General features: G+C 36.0%; 1 protein-coding gene across 1 annotated transcript; it reads left to right on the top strand.

Annotated features, from left to right (window-relative positions):
- Window positions 1-3,328: 3,328 nt before the first annotated feature.
- Window positions 3,329-14,048, top strand: LOC109082901. The gene is made up of 8 exons (XM_042719206.1): window positions 3,329-3,459; window positions 4,812-4,923; window positions 5,555-5,885; window positions 10,753-11,437; window positions 11,871-11,982; window positions 12,078-12,181; window positions 12,742-12,853; window positions 13,442-14,048. The coding sequence occupies exons 1-8, from the start codon at window positions 3,393-3,395 to the stop codon at window positions 13,773-13,775; spliced, it is 1,857 nt and encodes a 618-aa protein (XP_042575140.1). The 5' UTR covers window positions 3,329-3,392; the 3' UTR covers window positions 13,776-14,048.

Genomic DNA, 14,048 nt, shown 5'->3' with positions numbered 1-14,048 from the left:
TATCATAAGCCTATTATAAAGGTTTTTATTTAAATATATGAATTGTTCTTCTGCATTAACTCCACTTTTATACTTTGCGAGAGTTAGGTTAAGACAGATGTGTGATTGTCTGGTTTGTTCCCGAGTATTTCGAAACATCTGCACGTGTTGCCAACTTAGCAATTTTGTTTCTAACATTAGCAACTTTTCAGACTACCCTAGCAACTTTTTTTCATAAAGCACCTAGCAACAAATTTAGCTATTTTTAAAAAGTTTTTGGCAACTTTTAGCAATTTTTGTAAAGTGACTCAAATGATAAAAAATACACATATTTTCATTTAAAAAGAGGAAACCATTGAACAACTAGCCAGCCAAGCAGCACATCAACCTGGAGAGAGCTGGAGAAAAATGCTTAACAGTACAAACATCAAATGTGCATTAAGTTGCTAGTTCAATAATAAATGCACATTTATGATACAGCATGTTACTAGCTTGTATATTTAATTGCTGTTCAGTTAGGTACACTGCAAGAACAAAATATGTGGGAAAAACTGAAAAGGTACTAGTCATTTTCTGCCAGGATGTTATTCATTAACCTGTAACCTGAAAATACAAAATGCAATGTGGAATTTAAAACACAGGTAAGAAACCTGTGAAAAATAAATACGTATTGTTCCTTCATATAAACAGTACATTGTGTCCTATTTTTATAGACTTTTGTGTAGCACACTAACTAACTACCAGCTTAAAACTATAATTTTTCAGAATGTGCAATTTTACTAGTTAATAAGAAAATACATCAAATGTGTTACTGTTCAATAATGCAATGTTGTAAAAAAAAAAATCAGATCATAAAGATGTGCTATTTAAAACTGTTATTTTAAATTGCAATAATATTTCACAAAATTACGCTGTTTATATATATATATATATATATATATATATATATATATATATATATATATATATATATATATATATATTAATAGTAAAATATGTGTATGTGTATATTTACATATGTATATGTATCATATATTTACATACATAAACATAAACTCTAAACAAAGCTCTAAACTTACTCTAACACTAGCTTTCTGTATTCTTTTTCTGTCGTATCTACTTGTTTTCTTTGTGTGTGTGTGTGTATATATATATATATATATATATATATATATATATATATATATATGTATATGTATATGCAGCGGGTAAAATAAGAATTGAACACGTCACCATTTTTCCCAGTAAATATATTTCTAAAGGTGCGGTTGACATGAAATTTTCACCAGATATTGGTAAGAACCCAAGTTATCCATGCATACAAAGAAAACAAAACAAATAAATTAAGAAATTAAGTTATGTGTAATAAAATGGAATGACACAGGGAAAAAGAATTGAACTACTGAAATGTATTTAATACTTTGTACAAAAGCCTTTGTTGTTAATGACAGCTTTAAGATGCCTCCTGAACGGATAAACTAGTCACATGCATTGCTCAGGTGTGATTTTGGCCCATTCTTCCACACAGTCTTCAAATTCTGATAGATTTCACCTGGTGTCTTGGCTTTCCATGTCTTTTTGCACCTTCCTTTCTTTATGTGTTCAGTACTTTTTTCCTGTGTCATTTCATTTAATTACACATAATTTAATTTCTGAACTTTTGAAATTGACCAGCCTGACCACCAGTTAGAAAATCACCTTTTCAACTAAAATACAAATACATTTCAGAATTTTTAATAAACGCCCTGAAATGTTAATGTAATGTCAAATTAAGCGATAGCCATATAGTCAATTCCTTTAACTACTTCTGACGGTATAATGACAGTATTAGTTATAGTTACAGTACAGTATTAAGACGGCATGTGGCAAATTAGAAATACTTTTTTCTATGTTTTAAAATGTAGGCCTACTTTAAAAATCACTTTATCAAACTACAAGAGGCAAATGTTTGATAAAACATGTTTATAGCACAACATTTTTTTTTAATACTAAAAAGAAAGCCTAACTGATGGCATGTAGTCATGAATCAAATTAGACCATTAAAGTGTTTCATGAAAAAATGTTCTAATCATGTTGACAATTGCTCTTCATAGTTCAAAAGAGTAGGTTTAACATGAGTCTGGATTTTTTTTTTTTTTTTTTTTTTTATGCATTAAATCCTGAGGTGCAAACTAGTTGATCACATGGAAGTTATTTACAGATTTAAATTAACATGTTACTATATAATATATAATAAAAACATATCAAACTTATATATCTGAGGTATCTGAGGTAGACTTTTCATGTGAGGGAACCTTAGGAGCTTAAAATATAAAATAAGCCAGGCTTTCAGACAAAATCAGTTGGGAAAGTTGGGAAAGATCTTGTTAAAGTAATAAAAAAGCAATGAATACATGAAAATTCTTACATATAAATTCTTTTAAACCTGTCAATCCTATATCACAGCACCACTCTCAGGCTGAATAACACCAGGACATTACACCTCTGCCAAAAGTGTGTCTGTATGTTTTCAGTGATTAGAATATAAAGCTAACAAAATGTTTATCATAAACTAGTGCTGTGATGAGTGTAAGCGACTAGTTCTAGTTTAAATAGACGTTAAATAATGTGCTGTTTTTACCCTTCTACAATGCCTGCTCTTTTGTGAGAAGTTTTTCCATGACCTTGACGAGGTATTTCAACATCACTGATTTCAACATATATTTTTTTTTAAACGTAAAGTAGGAATTGGGTGAAATGTAGAAGAATATTCATTGGAAAACATGGCAGCATAAGTTTTCGTCTTCCGTAAATCACTTTCATTACACTTTTTCAAGCCCTTCATATTCCATTCCATATTATTCTTTTAGTCAAAAATTTTCCAACACAAGGTGAATAAATGTAAATATCCTGTGGTAATGATATGGTGCTCCTTGCACTTCAAAAAACCCGCTGCATTGCCATCTTATATCTCTAAAAAACCCATGATAGTTCCATGCTGTTGTTTTGTTAGTTAATATAAACTGAGCTTTCACATCACAAGTGATGTGCTATAGTGCTATACTACTAATTGATGTTTAATTTCTGGTGCTGTTTAGCTCTAATGATGCAGGAAGCCTTACATCTTAGTCATGACTTCCTCTATATGATTAGGAAACGAAAGTAGTGATTCATGTTTCTGTCTCATATTTTGACATATGTCTGTGTGCTACAGATTGTCGGGAAATTGTAGAATTGTAACAAACAACAACTGTAGGAAAGGGATTCGGTTCTGTCAGCTGGTGTTGACGGGAATTTGAGATGTGGGCGTTACCCTCAAATATATTTCAGAATTGTTCTGTAATTTGTCAGAATTTTCACAGCATTGTAAGACACAATACATCAGGTGAAGCAGTTCTTGATTTTCTTTATCTTTTTGCAGAAGAACTGCAATCATGTGGTTCAGTCGTGTCCTCTTCTTCATCATCCTCCTGGGCTTCCTCTGCCTCACGCTGGCACAAGGTAATGATGCTGTTGTATTGTTGTATTCTGTTATGTTATTGTTGTATTCTACAGCTATGTCATAGGCTGCCTTATGCAGAAAATTATTCTATTAGTTACAGTGTTAAAGTAAAAAAAAAAAAAAAAAAAAAAAACATACTGGAGCACACTGGGCTGTGTTTCCCAAAAGCATCGTAAGCCTTAGTTGAATGAACAACGCATCTGTTCAGCATTACTTAATTTTAATTAATCATTTATTTCACATTTGCAACTTAATTAGTTAATGCTGGTTATTGCTAAAAAAAAGATTAAGTAATGCTGAACAGATATGTTGTTCATTGTTAGTTTGTGTTAACTAATGCATTAACTAACGTTAGCTAATACAAACTTATTGTAAAGTGTTACCAATAAACTTTAACTGACAGAAACGTTTAAAAATAAGCTTATTTTATTTTAGCTAGTTGCCAAGGCTACAGTTCTCTTTTTCATTAAGTTTAACTTGATGTACTAATTAACTAAAACTAAAACTTTTAATTAAAAAATAATAAAATCTATATAGAAACATTTTACAAAAGAAAAATAGTAATAATAAAAAGACAGAACAGGCTACTTGTGATGATGAACATCTGTTGGTTTTCCATCTTTTTACTCTTCACTTTTCACAGTGCACATGTGTGATGTGGCATAGGAACGCATTAGGCCATTTGTTGGTTTTTAAAATAAAATCTGGTGAAGTGATTTTTGGTGAACTTTTCCAGTGCATTTTAATAATACTGTGATAATATAGATAACTGTGATAATTTTGGTCACTATAATCGTGATATGAAATTTTCATACATTTTCATCTCAAGTTGTTATATTGCATTTGGATTCGGGTCAATGCATTTCAGCACACTTAGGGCCAGATTTACTAAACAAGGTGAATTAGCGTTAGAGCGCAATTGATTGGAGGGGAAAATTCAGCGTGTGATTTACTAACAATGCACACATTAAAGAACACAGACACAGCCAGATCATTTCCATAAAGATCCGCGCAATCTACAAAGAGCAGCACAATTTACCTCATGCTTTAGGACATGCTTTTTTGGTGAGTTAAATAAAGGTGCAAATACCAGTAATTTGACGAGCCCAAATGTTAGTAATTCACATTGCATTATTTTTTATTTATTTTAATACTCTCCTCGCATAAATTTTAAATAAGGTCAGGTGCAAAAATGACTGTGTCCATGCCTTTTCAGCGCTAATTCTTCACTGCGTGTCTTTAGTAAATCCTGACAGTAATATTTTAACGCCAAAAGACGGGTTGTGCTGGTGCAAGCTGTTTGTAAATCCGGCCCTTAGTGTCTTTGTTGTGTTTGTGATGTGTCTCTTAGATGAAACCTGCTGTCTGCGGTGTGTCAAAAGAGTTAGACTGTCCATTAAAAACAGAGTGACCAGTTACAGAAAACAAGGCCTGGACGGAGGTTGCAACCTCCCAGCTGTTGTGTAAGTAACATCTGTCTGTCTGCAGATTTAGAACTATGAAAGTGGTTTGAAACTTGTACATACAGGCATGTATGAATCAAATCACAGGGAAATTTCAAGTGATGTTAAGATATTATGCTTCCCAGAATAAGTTTCATTATTATTATTATTATTTTATCAACTGTATGATTATAGGATACACACACACACCTCCACCATTTCTATTTGAATTGTAGCTATCCAAAACCAGTTTTAGGATAAAAAAAACAAATAAACTTTTTATTCAGATTGTTACAGTGATTATATAATTTTTAATACATTGTTTAACTGAAATTGGAATTTGACCCCAGAGTATGGAAAAACTTCTAAGTGTCAATTATGAATTTTGTATGTTTATTTTTCGTAAGAATTTTAATGATACTCATATTCATGCATATCTTCCATATGGGAAGTGTTATCATTAAATGTTTGCACACAGAGTGTCTGTCTTTAAAATAATAACTAGATAAATGTATTGACGTCACTGGAGAGGAATGGAGAAACAGTACACACACTGATGCAATAAACTGTGTTAAACTGTAGTGAATATAAGAAGCTCTATACTGTATAAGAATCACATTTAATGATGGTTAATGCAATTGTCTCTTGACAGATTCACATTGGACAATGACCATGAGTTCTGTGCTGATCCCAATGAAACATGGGTCCGTGAGCTCATGCGGAGGGTGAACAGACTGCCAGATTCGTGGTCTGTGTGGCCTTGGGTACCTGAAATGCCTCAAACATCTGAAATGCCTCAAACATCTGAAATGCCTCATACTCCTGAAATGCCTCAAACATCTGAAATGCCTTACACTCCTGAAATTCCTCAAACGTCGGAAATGCCTCAAACTTCTGAAATGCCTCATACTCCTGAAATCCCTCAAACATCTGAAATTCCTAAAACATCTGAAATGCCTCAAACTTCTGAAATGCCTCAAACGTCTGAAATGCCTCATACTCCTGAAATGGCTCAAACATCTGAAATGCCTCAAACATCTGAAATGCCTCATATTCCTAGTCCTGAAATGCCTCAAACGTCAGAAATGCCTCAAACGTCTGAAATGCCTCAAATGTCTGAAATGCCTCATACTCCTGAAAATGCCTCAAACATCTGAAATGCCTCACACTCCTGAAATTCCTCAAACTTCTGAAATGCCTCATACTCCTGAAATGCCTCAAACATCTGAAATGTCTCAAACTTCTGAAATGCCTCAAACTTCTGAAATGCCTCATACTCCTGAAATCCCTCAAACGTCTGAAATTCCTCAAACATCTGAAATGACTCAAACGTCTGAAATGCCTCATACTCCTGAAATGCCCCAAACATCTGAAATGCCTCAAACGTCTGAAATGCCTCATACTCCTGAAATGCCTCAAACATCTGAAATGCCTCATACTCCTGAAATGCCTCATACTCCTGAAATGCCTGAAACATCTGAAATGCCTCAAACATCTGAAATGTCTCATACTCCTGAAATGCCTCAAACGTCTGAAATGACTCATACTCCTGAAATCCCTCAAACATCTGAAATGCCTCAAACGTCTGAAGTGCCTCATACTCCTGAAATGCCTCAAACATCTGAAATGCCTCAAATGTCTGAAACACCTCATACTCCTGAAATGCCTCAAACGTCTGAAATGCCTCAAACATCTGAAATGCCTCATACTCCTGAAATGCCTAAAACATCTGAAATGCCTCAAACATCTGAAATGCCTCATACTCCTGAAATGCCTCAAACGTCTGAAATGCCTCATACTCCTGAAATCCCTCAAACATCTGAAATGCCTCAAACGTCTGAAGTGCCTCATACTCCTGAAATTCTTCAAACATCTGAAATTCCTAAAACATCTGAAATGCCTTATACTCCTGAAATCCCTCAAACGTCTGAAATTCCTCAAACATCTGAAATGCCTCAAACATCTGAAATGCCTCAAACTCCGGAAATGCCTCAAACGTCTGAAATGCCTCATACTCCTACTCGTGAAATGCCCCATACTTCTGAAATACCTCAAACATCTGAAATGCCTCAAACATCTGAAATGCCTCATACTCCTGAAATGGCTCAAACGTCTGAAATGCCTCAAACATCTGAAATGCCTCATAATCCTAGTCCTGAAATGCCTCAAACGTCAGAAATGCCTCAAACGTCTGAAATGCCTCAAATGTCTGAAATGCCTCATACTCCTGAAATGCCTCAAACATCTGAAATGCCTCACACTCCTGAAATTCCTCAAACTTCTGAAATGCCTCATACTCCTGAAATGCCTCAAACATCTGAAATGCCTCATACTCCTGAAATTCCTCAAACATCTGAAATTCCTAAAACATCTGAAATCCCTTATACTCCTGAAATCCCTCAAATGTCTGAAATTCCTCAAACATCTGAAATGCCTCAAATGTCTGAAATGCCTCAAACTCCTGAAATTCCTCAAATGTCTGAAATGCCTCATACTCCTACTCCTGAAATGCCGCATACTTCTGAAATACCTCAAACATCTGAAATGCCTCAAACATCTGAAATGCCTCATACTCCTGAAATCCCTCAAACGTCTGAAATTCCTCAAACATCTGAAACGACTCAAATGTCTGAAATGCCTCATACTCCTGAAATGCCCCAAATATCTGAAATGCCTCAAACGTCTGAAATGCCTCATACTCCTGAAATGCCTCAAACGTCTGAAATGCCTCAAACATCTGAAATGCCTCATACTCCTGAAATGCCTCATACTCCTGAAATGCCTGAAACATCTGAAATGCCTCAAACATCTGAAATGCCTCATACTCCTGAAATCCCTCAAACATCTGAAATGCCTCAAACGTCTGAAGAGCCTCATACTCCTGAAATGCCTCAAACATCTGAAATGCCTCAAACTTCTGAAACACCTCATACTCCTGAAATGCCTCAAACGTCTGAAATGCCTCAAACATCTGAAATGCCTCATACTCCTACTCCTGAAATGGCTCAAACATCTGAAATGCCTCAAACATCTGAAATGCCTCAAACACCTGAAATGCCTCAAACTCCTGAAATGCCTCAAACTTCTGAAATCCCTCATACTCCTACTCCTGAAATGCCCCACACTTCTGAAATCCCTCAAACATCTGAAATGCCTCAAACATCTGAAATGCCTCAAACGTCTAAAATGCCTCATACTCATACTCATACTCGTGAAATGCCCCATACTTCTGAAATACCTCAAACATCTGAAATGCCTCAAACATCTGAAATGTCTCAAACGTCTAAAATGCCTCATACTCCTGAAATCCCTCAAACGTCTGAAATCCCTCAAACGTCTGAAATGACTCAAACGTCTGAAATGCCTCATACTCCTGAAATGCCCCAAACGTCTGAAATGCCTCAAACGTCTGAAATGCCTCATACTCCTGAAATGCCTCAAACATCTGAAATACCTCAAACATCTGAAATGCCACATACTCCTACTCCTGAAATGCCTCAAACATCTGAAATGCCTCATACTCCTGAAATGCCTCAAACATCTGAAATGCCTCAAACGTCTGAAATGCCTCATACTCCTGAAATTCCTCACACTCCTACTCCTGAAATGCCTCATACTTCTGAAATACCTCAAACATCTGAAATGCCTCATACTCCTACTCCTGAAATGCCTCAAACATCTGAAATGCCTCATACTCCTGAAATGCCTCAAACATCTGAAATGCCTCAAACGTCTGAAATGCCTCATACTCCTGAAATTCCTCACACTCCTACTCCTTAAATGCCTCATACTTCTGAAATACCTCAAACATCTGAAATGCCTCATACTCAAAAAACTCAAAAAACTCAAAAAACTCATAAAACTTAAAAAATGCCTCAAACGTCTAAAATGCAGCAATGACAAAAAAGGGCAAAAGGCGGGACTTCTCAAACTTCTGAAATCCCTCATACTCCTGAAATCCCTCAAACGTCTGAAATCCCTCAAACGTCTGAAATGCCTCAAACGTCTGAAATGCCTCAAACGTCTGAAATGCCTCAAACGTCTGAAATGACTCAAACGTCTGAAATGCCTCATACTCCTGAAATACCCCAAACGTCTGAAATGCCTCAAACGTCTGAAATGCCTCATACTCCTGAAATGCCTCAAACATCTGAAATGCCTCAAACATCTGAAATGCCTCATACTCCTACTCCTGAAATGCCTCATACTTCTGAAATACCTCAAACATCTGAAATGCCTCAAACATCTGAAATACCTCAAACATCTGAAATGCCTCATACTCCTACTCCTGAAATGCCTCAAACATCTGAAATGCCTCAAACATCTGAAATGCCTTATACTCCTGAAATGCCTCAAACATCTGAAATGCCTCAAACGTCTGAAATGCCTCAAACATCTGAAATGCCTCATACTCCTACTCCTGAAATGGCTCAAACATCTGAAATGCCTCAAACATCTGAAATGCCTCAAACATCTGAAATGCCTCAAACTCCTGAAATGCCTCATACTCCTACTCCTGAAATGCCCCACACTTCTGAAATACCTCAAACATCTGAAATGCCTCAAACGTCTGAAATGCCTCATACTCCTGAAATGCCCCAAACGTCTGAAATGCCTCAAACGTCTGAAATGCCTCATACTCCTGAAATGCCTCAAACATCTGAAATACCTCAAACATCTGAAATGCCACATACTCCTACTCCTGAAATGCCTCAAACATCTGAAATTCCTCATACTCCTGAAATGCCTCAAACATCTGAAATGCCTCAAACGTCTGAAATGCCTCAAACGTCTGAAATGCCTCATACTCCTGAAATTCCTCACACTCCTACTCCTGAAATGCCTCATACTTCTGAAATACCTCAAACATCTGAAATGCCTCAAACATCTGAAATACCTCAAACATCTGAAATGCCTCATACTCCTACTCCTGAAATGCCTCAAACATCTGAAATGCCTCAAACATCTGAAATGCCTTATACTCCTGAAATGCCTCAAACATCTGAAATGCCTCAAACGTCTGAAATGCCTCAAACGTCTGAAATGCCTCATACTCCTGAAATTCCTCACACTCCTACTCCTGAAATGCCTCATACTTCTGAAATACCTCAAACATCTGAAATGCCTCAAACATCTGAAATGCCTCAAATGTCTGAAATGCCTCCAACATCTGAAATGCCTCATACTCCTGAAATGCCTCAAACGTCTAAAATGCCTCAAACTTCTGAAATCCCTCATACTCCTGAAATCCCTCAAACGTCTGAAATCCCTCAAACATCTGAAATTCCTCAATCTTCTGAAATCCCTCACACTCCTGAAATGCCTCAAACGTCTGAAATGCCTCAAACGTCAGAAATGCCTCAAACGTCTGAAATGCCTCAAACGTCTGAAATGCCTCAAACGTCTGAAATGCCTCATACTCGTGAAATTCCTCATACTCCTACTCCTGAAATGCCTCATACTTCTAAAATGCCTCAAACATCTGAAATGCCTCAAACGTCTGAAATGCCTCAAACATCTGAAATGCCTCATACTCCTGAAATGCCTCAAACGTCTGAAATGCCTCAAACGTCTAAAATGCCTCAAACTTCTGAAATCCCTCATACTCCTGAAATCCCTCAAACGTCTGAAATCCCTCATACTCCTGAAATGCCTCAAACGTCTAAAATGCCTCAAACTTCTAAAATGCCTCATACTCCTGAAATCCCTCAAACGTCTGAAATCCCTCAAACATCTGAAATGACTCAAACGTCTGAAATGCCTCATACTCCTGAAATGCCTCAAACATCTGAAATGCCTCAAACATCTGAAATGCCTCATACTCCTACTCCTGAAATGCCTCAAACATCTGAAATGCCTCAAACGTCTGATATGCCTCATACTCCTGAAATGCCTCATACTCCTGAAATGCCTCAAACGTCTGAAATGCCTCAAATGTCAGAAATGCCTCAAACGTCTGAAATGCCTCAAATGTCTGAAATTCCTCATACTCCTGAAATTCCTCATACTCCTACTCCTGAAATGCCTCATACTTCTGAAAAACCTCAAACATCTGAAATGCCTCAAACGTCTGAAATGCCTCAAACATCTGAAATGCCTCATACTCCTGAAATGCCTCAAACGTCTAAAATGCCTCAAACTTCTGAAATCCCTCATACTCCTGAAATCCCTCAAACGTCTGAAATCCCTCAAACGTCTGAAATGCCTCAAACGTCTGAAATGCCTCAAATGTCTGAAATGCCTCAAACTTCTGAAATCCCTCACACTCCTGAAATCCCTCAAACATCTGAAATGCCTCAAACATCTGAAATGCCTCAAACTCCTGAAATGCCTCAAACGTTTGAAATGCCTTGGACACCTGAAATGCCTCAAACCTCTGAAATGCCTCAGATGCCTCAAATGCCTGAAATCCCTGAAATTACTAGAAAGCCTAAAATACCTCAGATGCCTCAAACGCCTGAAATCCCTGAAATTACTAGAAAGCCTGAAATTCCTCGACCACCAGAAAGGTTTCCAACACCTGGAAAGGCACAAGGTAAACATCACATATGATGATGCTGCAGCTATTGTAGGCTACATTATGCAGAAAATGATTCAATAAATCACATTGTTTAAGTTTACAAAATATATTGGGCAATAAAATAGTTTTTTGGCAAAAGTTAAAACTAAAACTAATACAATAAAAACATATATTTGAAGTAAAATTAACTTTAACTGAAAAATTTAACATTTTATTTAATCATTCTCATTTTCATTTAGTTTAACTTGATGTATTACAGTAACTAAAACTAAAGTGAAAAAAAAAATTAAAAACAATATAAATATTTTACAAATATTTTTTAAGTAAATAAAAAAAAAAAACTACATTTCAAACATTTTACCTAAAATTAAAACAAACTATAAAAAAACTGAATTCAAATTGCATGTCATTGCATGTTAATGTTTAATGTCTTTGTTTTGTCTCCTAGATGATTACTGCTGCACGCATTATGTCGATAGAGTTAGACTCTCTATAAGGAACAGAGTGACTAGCTACAGCATACAAAAACCGAATGGACGTTGCAGCATCCCTGCTGTTGTGTAAGCAAAACCTGTCAGTGAATATCAGAGGCTTTTATTTGTGATTCTTTCAAACATCATAATCCATGAAGTTTAATGCAACTGTCTCTCTGCAGCTTCAGAGTGGATCGTGACCATAAGTTTTGTGCAAACCCCCAAGAATATTGGGTCCGCATTCTCAAAGAAAGGGTGGATGAAATGTTCAGAGGGTCAGTTAAAGGTAGGAAGTTGCACAATAGTGCAGATTCAAATCTTTTGCCAAGAAACTTGTAATGATATTGAAAGAGTGTTTGAGATTGAAAGATATCTTTCTAACGGAGAAAGATTTTGGGAGATTTCTTTTGAAACCACAAAAACATATCTAAACAATATGAACACAATGTATTGATTACAATAAAAAAGTACAAATATTTCATATAAAGGTGAAGTAAAAAAAAAAATAAACCATTGAAGTGTTTAAATTAATATAAATGATCAAATTCCATACTTCATCCTTTCTTAGAGAGCACTTATAAAATAAAATAAAAATATTAATGATAAAAACAAATTCTAATGTTCTCTAATGATGTTTTAAAAATCAGTCTTGCTGTTACTGAACATTTTGTTTTTCTTTGCAATGTAAATATTAGCAACATGCATGTACTTTAAATAGTCAAATTCACTTTCACTTTGAGCGCCTGTTGGATTTCCATCTTGTCATTGTAAGTAGGTGTATTGCATATGGATTTGGGTAAATGCATATCAGTACATTTAGTGTTGTGTTTGTGATGTGTCTCTTAGATAAGACCTGCTGTCTGGGGTATGTCGAAAGAGTTAGACTGTCCATTAGAAACAGAGTGACCAGTTACAGAAAACAAAGCCTGAACGGAGGCTGCAGAATCCAAGCTATTGTGTAAGTAACATCTGTCTGTCTGTAGATTTAGAACTATGAAAGTGGTTTAAAACTTGTACATACAGGCATGTATGAATCAAATTTAACTGTTACAGGGAAATTTCAAGTAATATAAGATATTATGCATTCCAGAATGACTTTTATAAATTTTTATCCATTGCATTGCACCCCCCCCCCCCCCCCCCCCCACACACACACACACACCCATCCACATTCAGCATTTCTGTTTGGATTTTAGATACCAAAACCAGAATGTTTTACGATTAAAAATAAAAATAAAAATCAGATTGTTAGACTGATAATATAATTTGTAATGAAAATGTTAAGAATGAAACTAGAATATTGATTTAGAATTTATATTTCTTACACATTTTAACAATATATATTTTCTATTGGGAAGTGTTATATAATGTACTGTATGTCTGTGAAATAATTACTAGATAAATTAACTGACGTCCCTGGAGAGGAATGGAGCCACAGGACACACAATGATGCAATGAGATGCCTTAAAGTGTAGTGAATATAAGAAGTTCTATACATTAATTTTTCAGACATTACAGTTAATGATTTTTAACTGTCTCTTGGCAGATTCAAATTGGACAATAACCAAGAGTTCTGTGCTGACCCCTCTGAAATATGGGTCATTGAACTCATGATGAGGGTGACCAGACAGCGAGGTTCAAGGAGGTCTTCCATGCCTCAGATGTCTCGAATACCCAAATATCCTCAAATACCCAAATATCCTCGAATTCCCGAATATCCTCGAATACCCGAATATCCTCGAATACCCGAATATCCTCGAATGCCTGCAATGCCTCGGATGCCTGAAATGCCTCGGATGCCTGAAATGCCTCGAATGCCTGCAATGCCTCGGATGCCTGCAATGCCTCGGATGCCTGAAATGCCTCGGATGCCTTTTTGAATGCCTAAAATGTTTAGAATGCCTGAATTGCTTTGGATGCTCCGAATTGATTTGAATGTCTATAAAGTCTGAAATGCCTTGGAACACTTGAAATTCCTCAAACATCTGAAACGCCTCAAAAATATTAAATGCTTTGGACACCTGAAATGCTTTGAATTCCTTCCCATGTCTTCCATGTCTCCAATGTATCAAATTCCTTCAATGCATAAAATGCCTTCCATGCCTTGAATGCTTGAACAGACATAATGTTGCCACTTTTCATAATTAACTGAA

Source organism: Cyprinus carpio, chromosome B2, assembly GCF_018340385.1.
Source record: "Cyprinus carpio isolate SPL01 chromosome B2, ASM1834038v1, whole genome shotgun sequence".
In the NCBI taxonomy this organism is placed as follows: Eukaryota; Metazoa; Chordata; class Actinopteri; order Cypriniformes; family Cyprinidae; genus Cyprinus; species Cyprinus carpio.
This window is presented reverse-complemented; position numbering and strand designations above follow the sequence as displayed.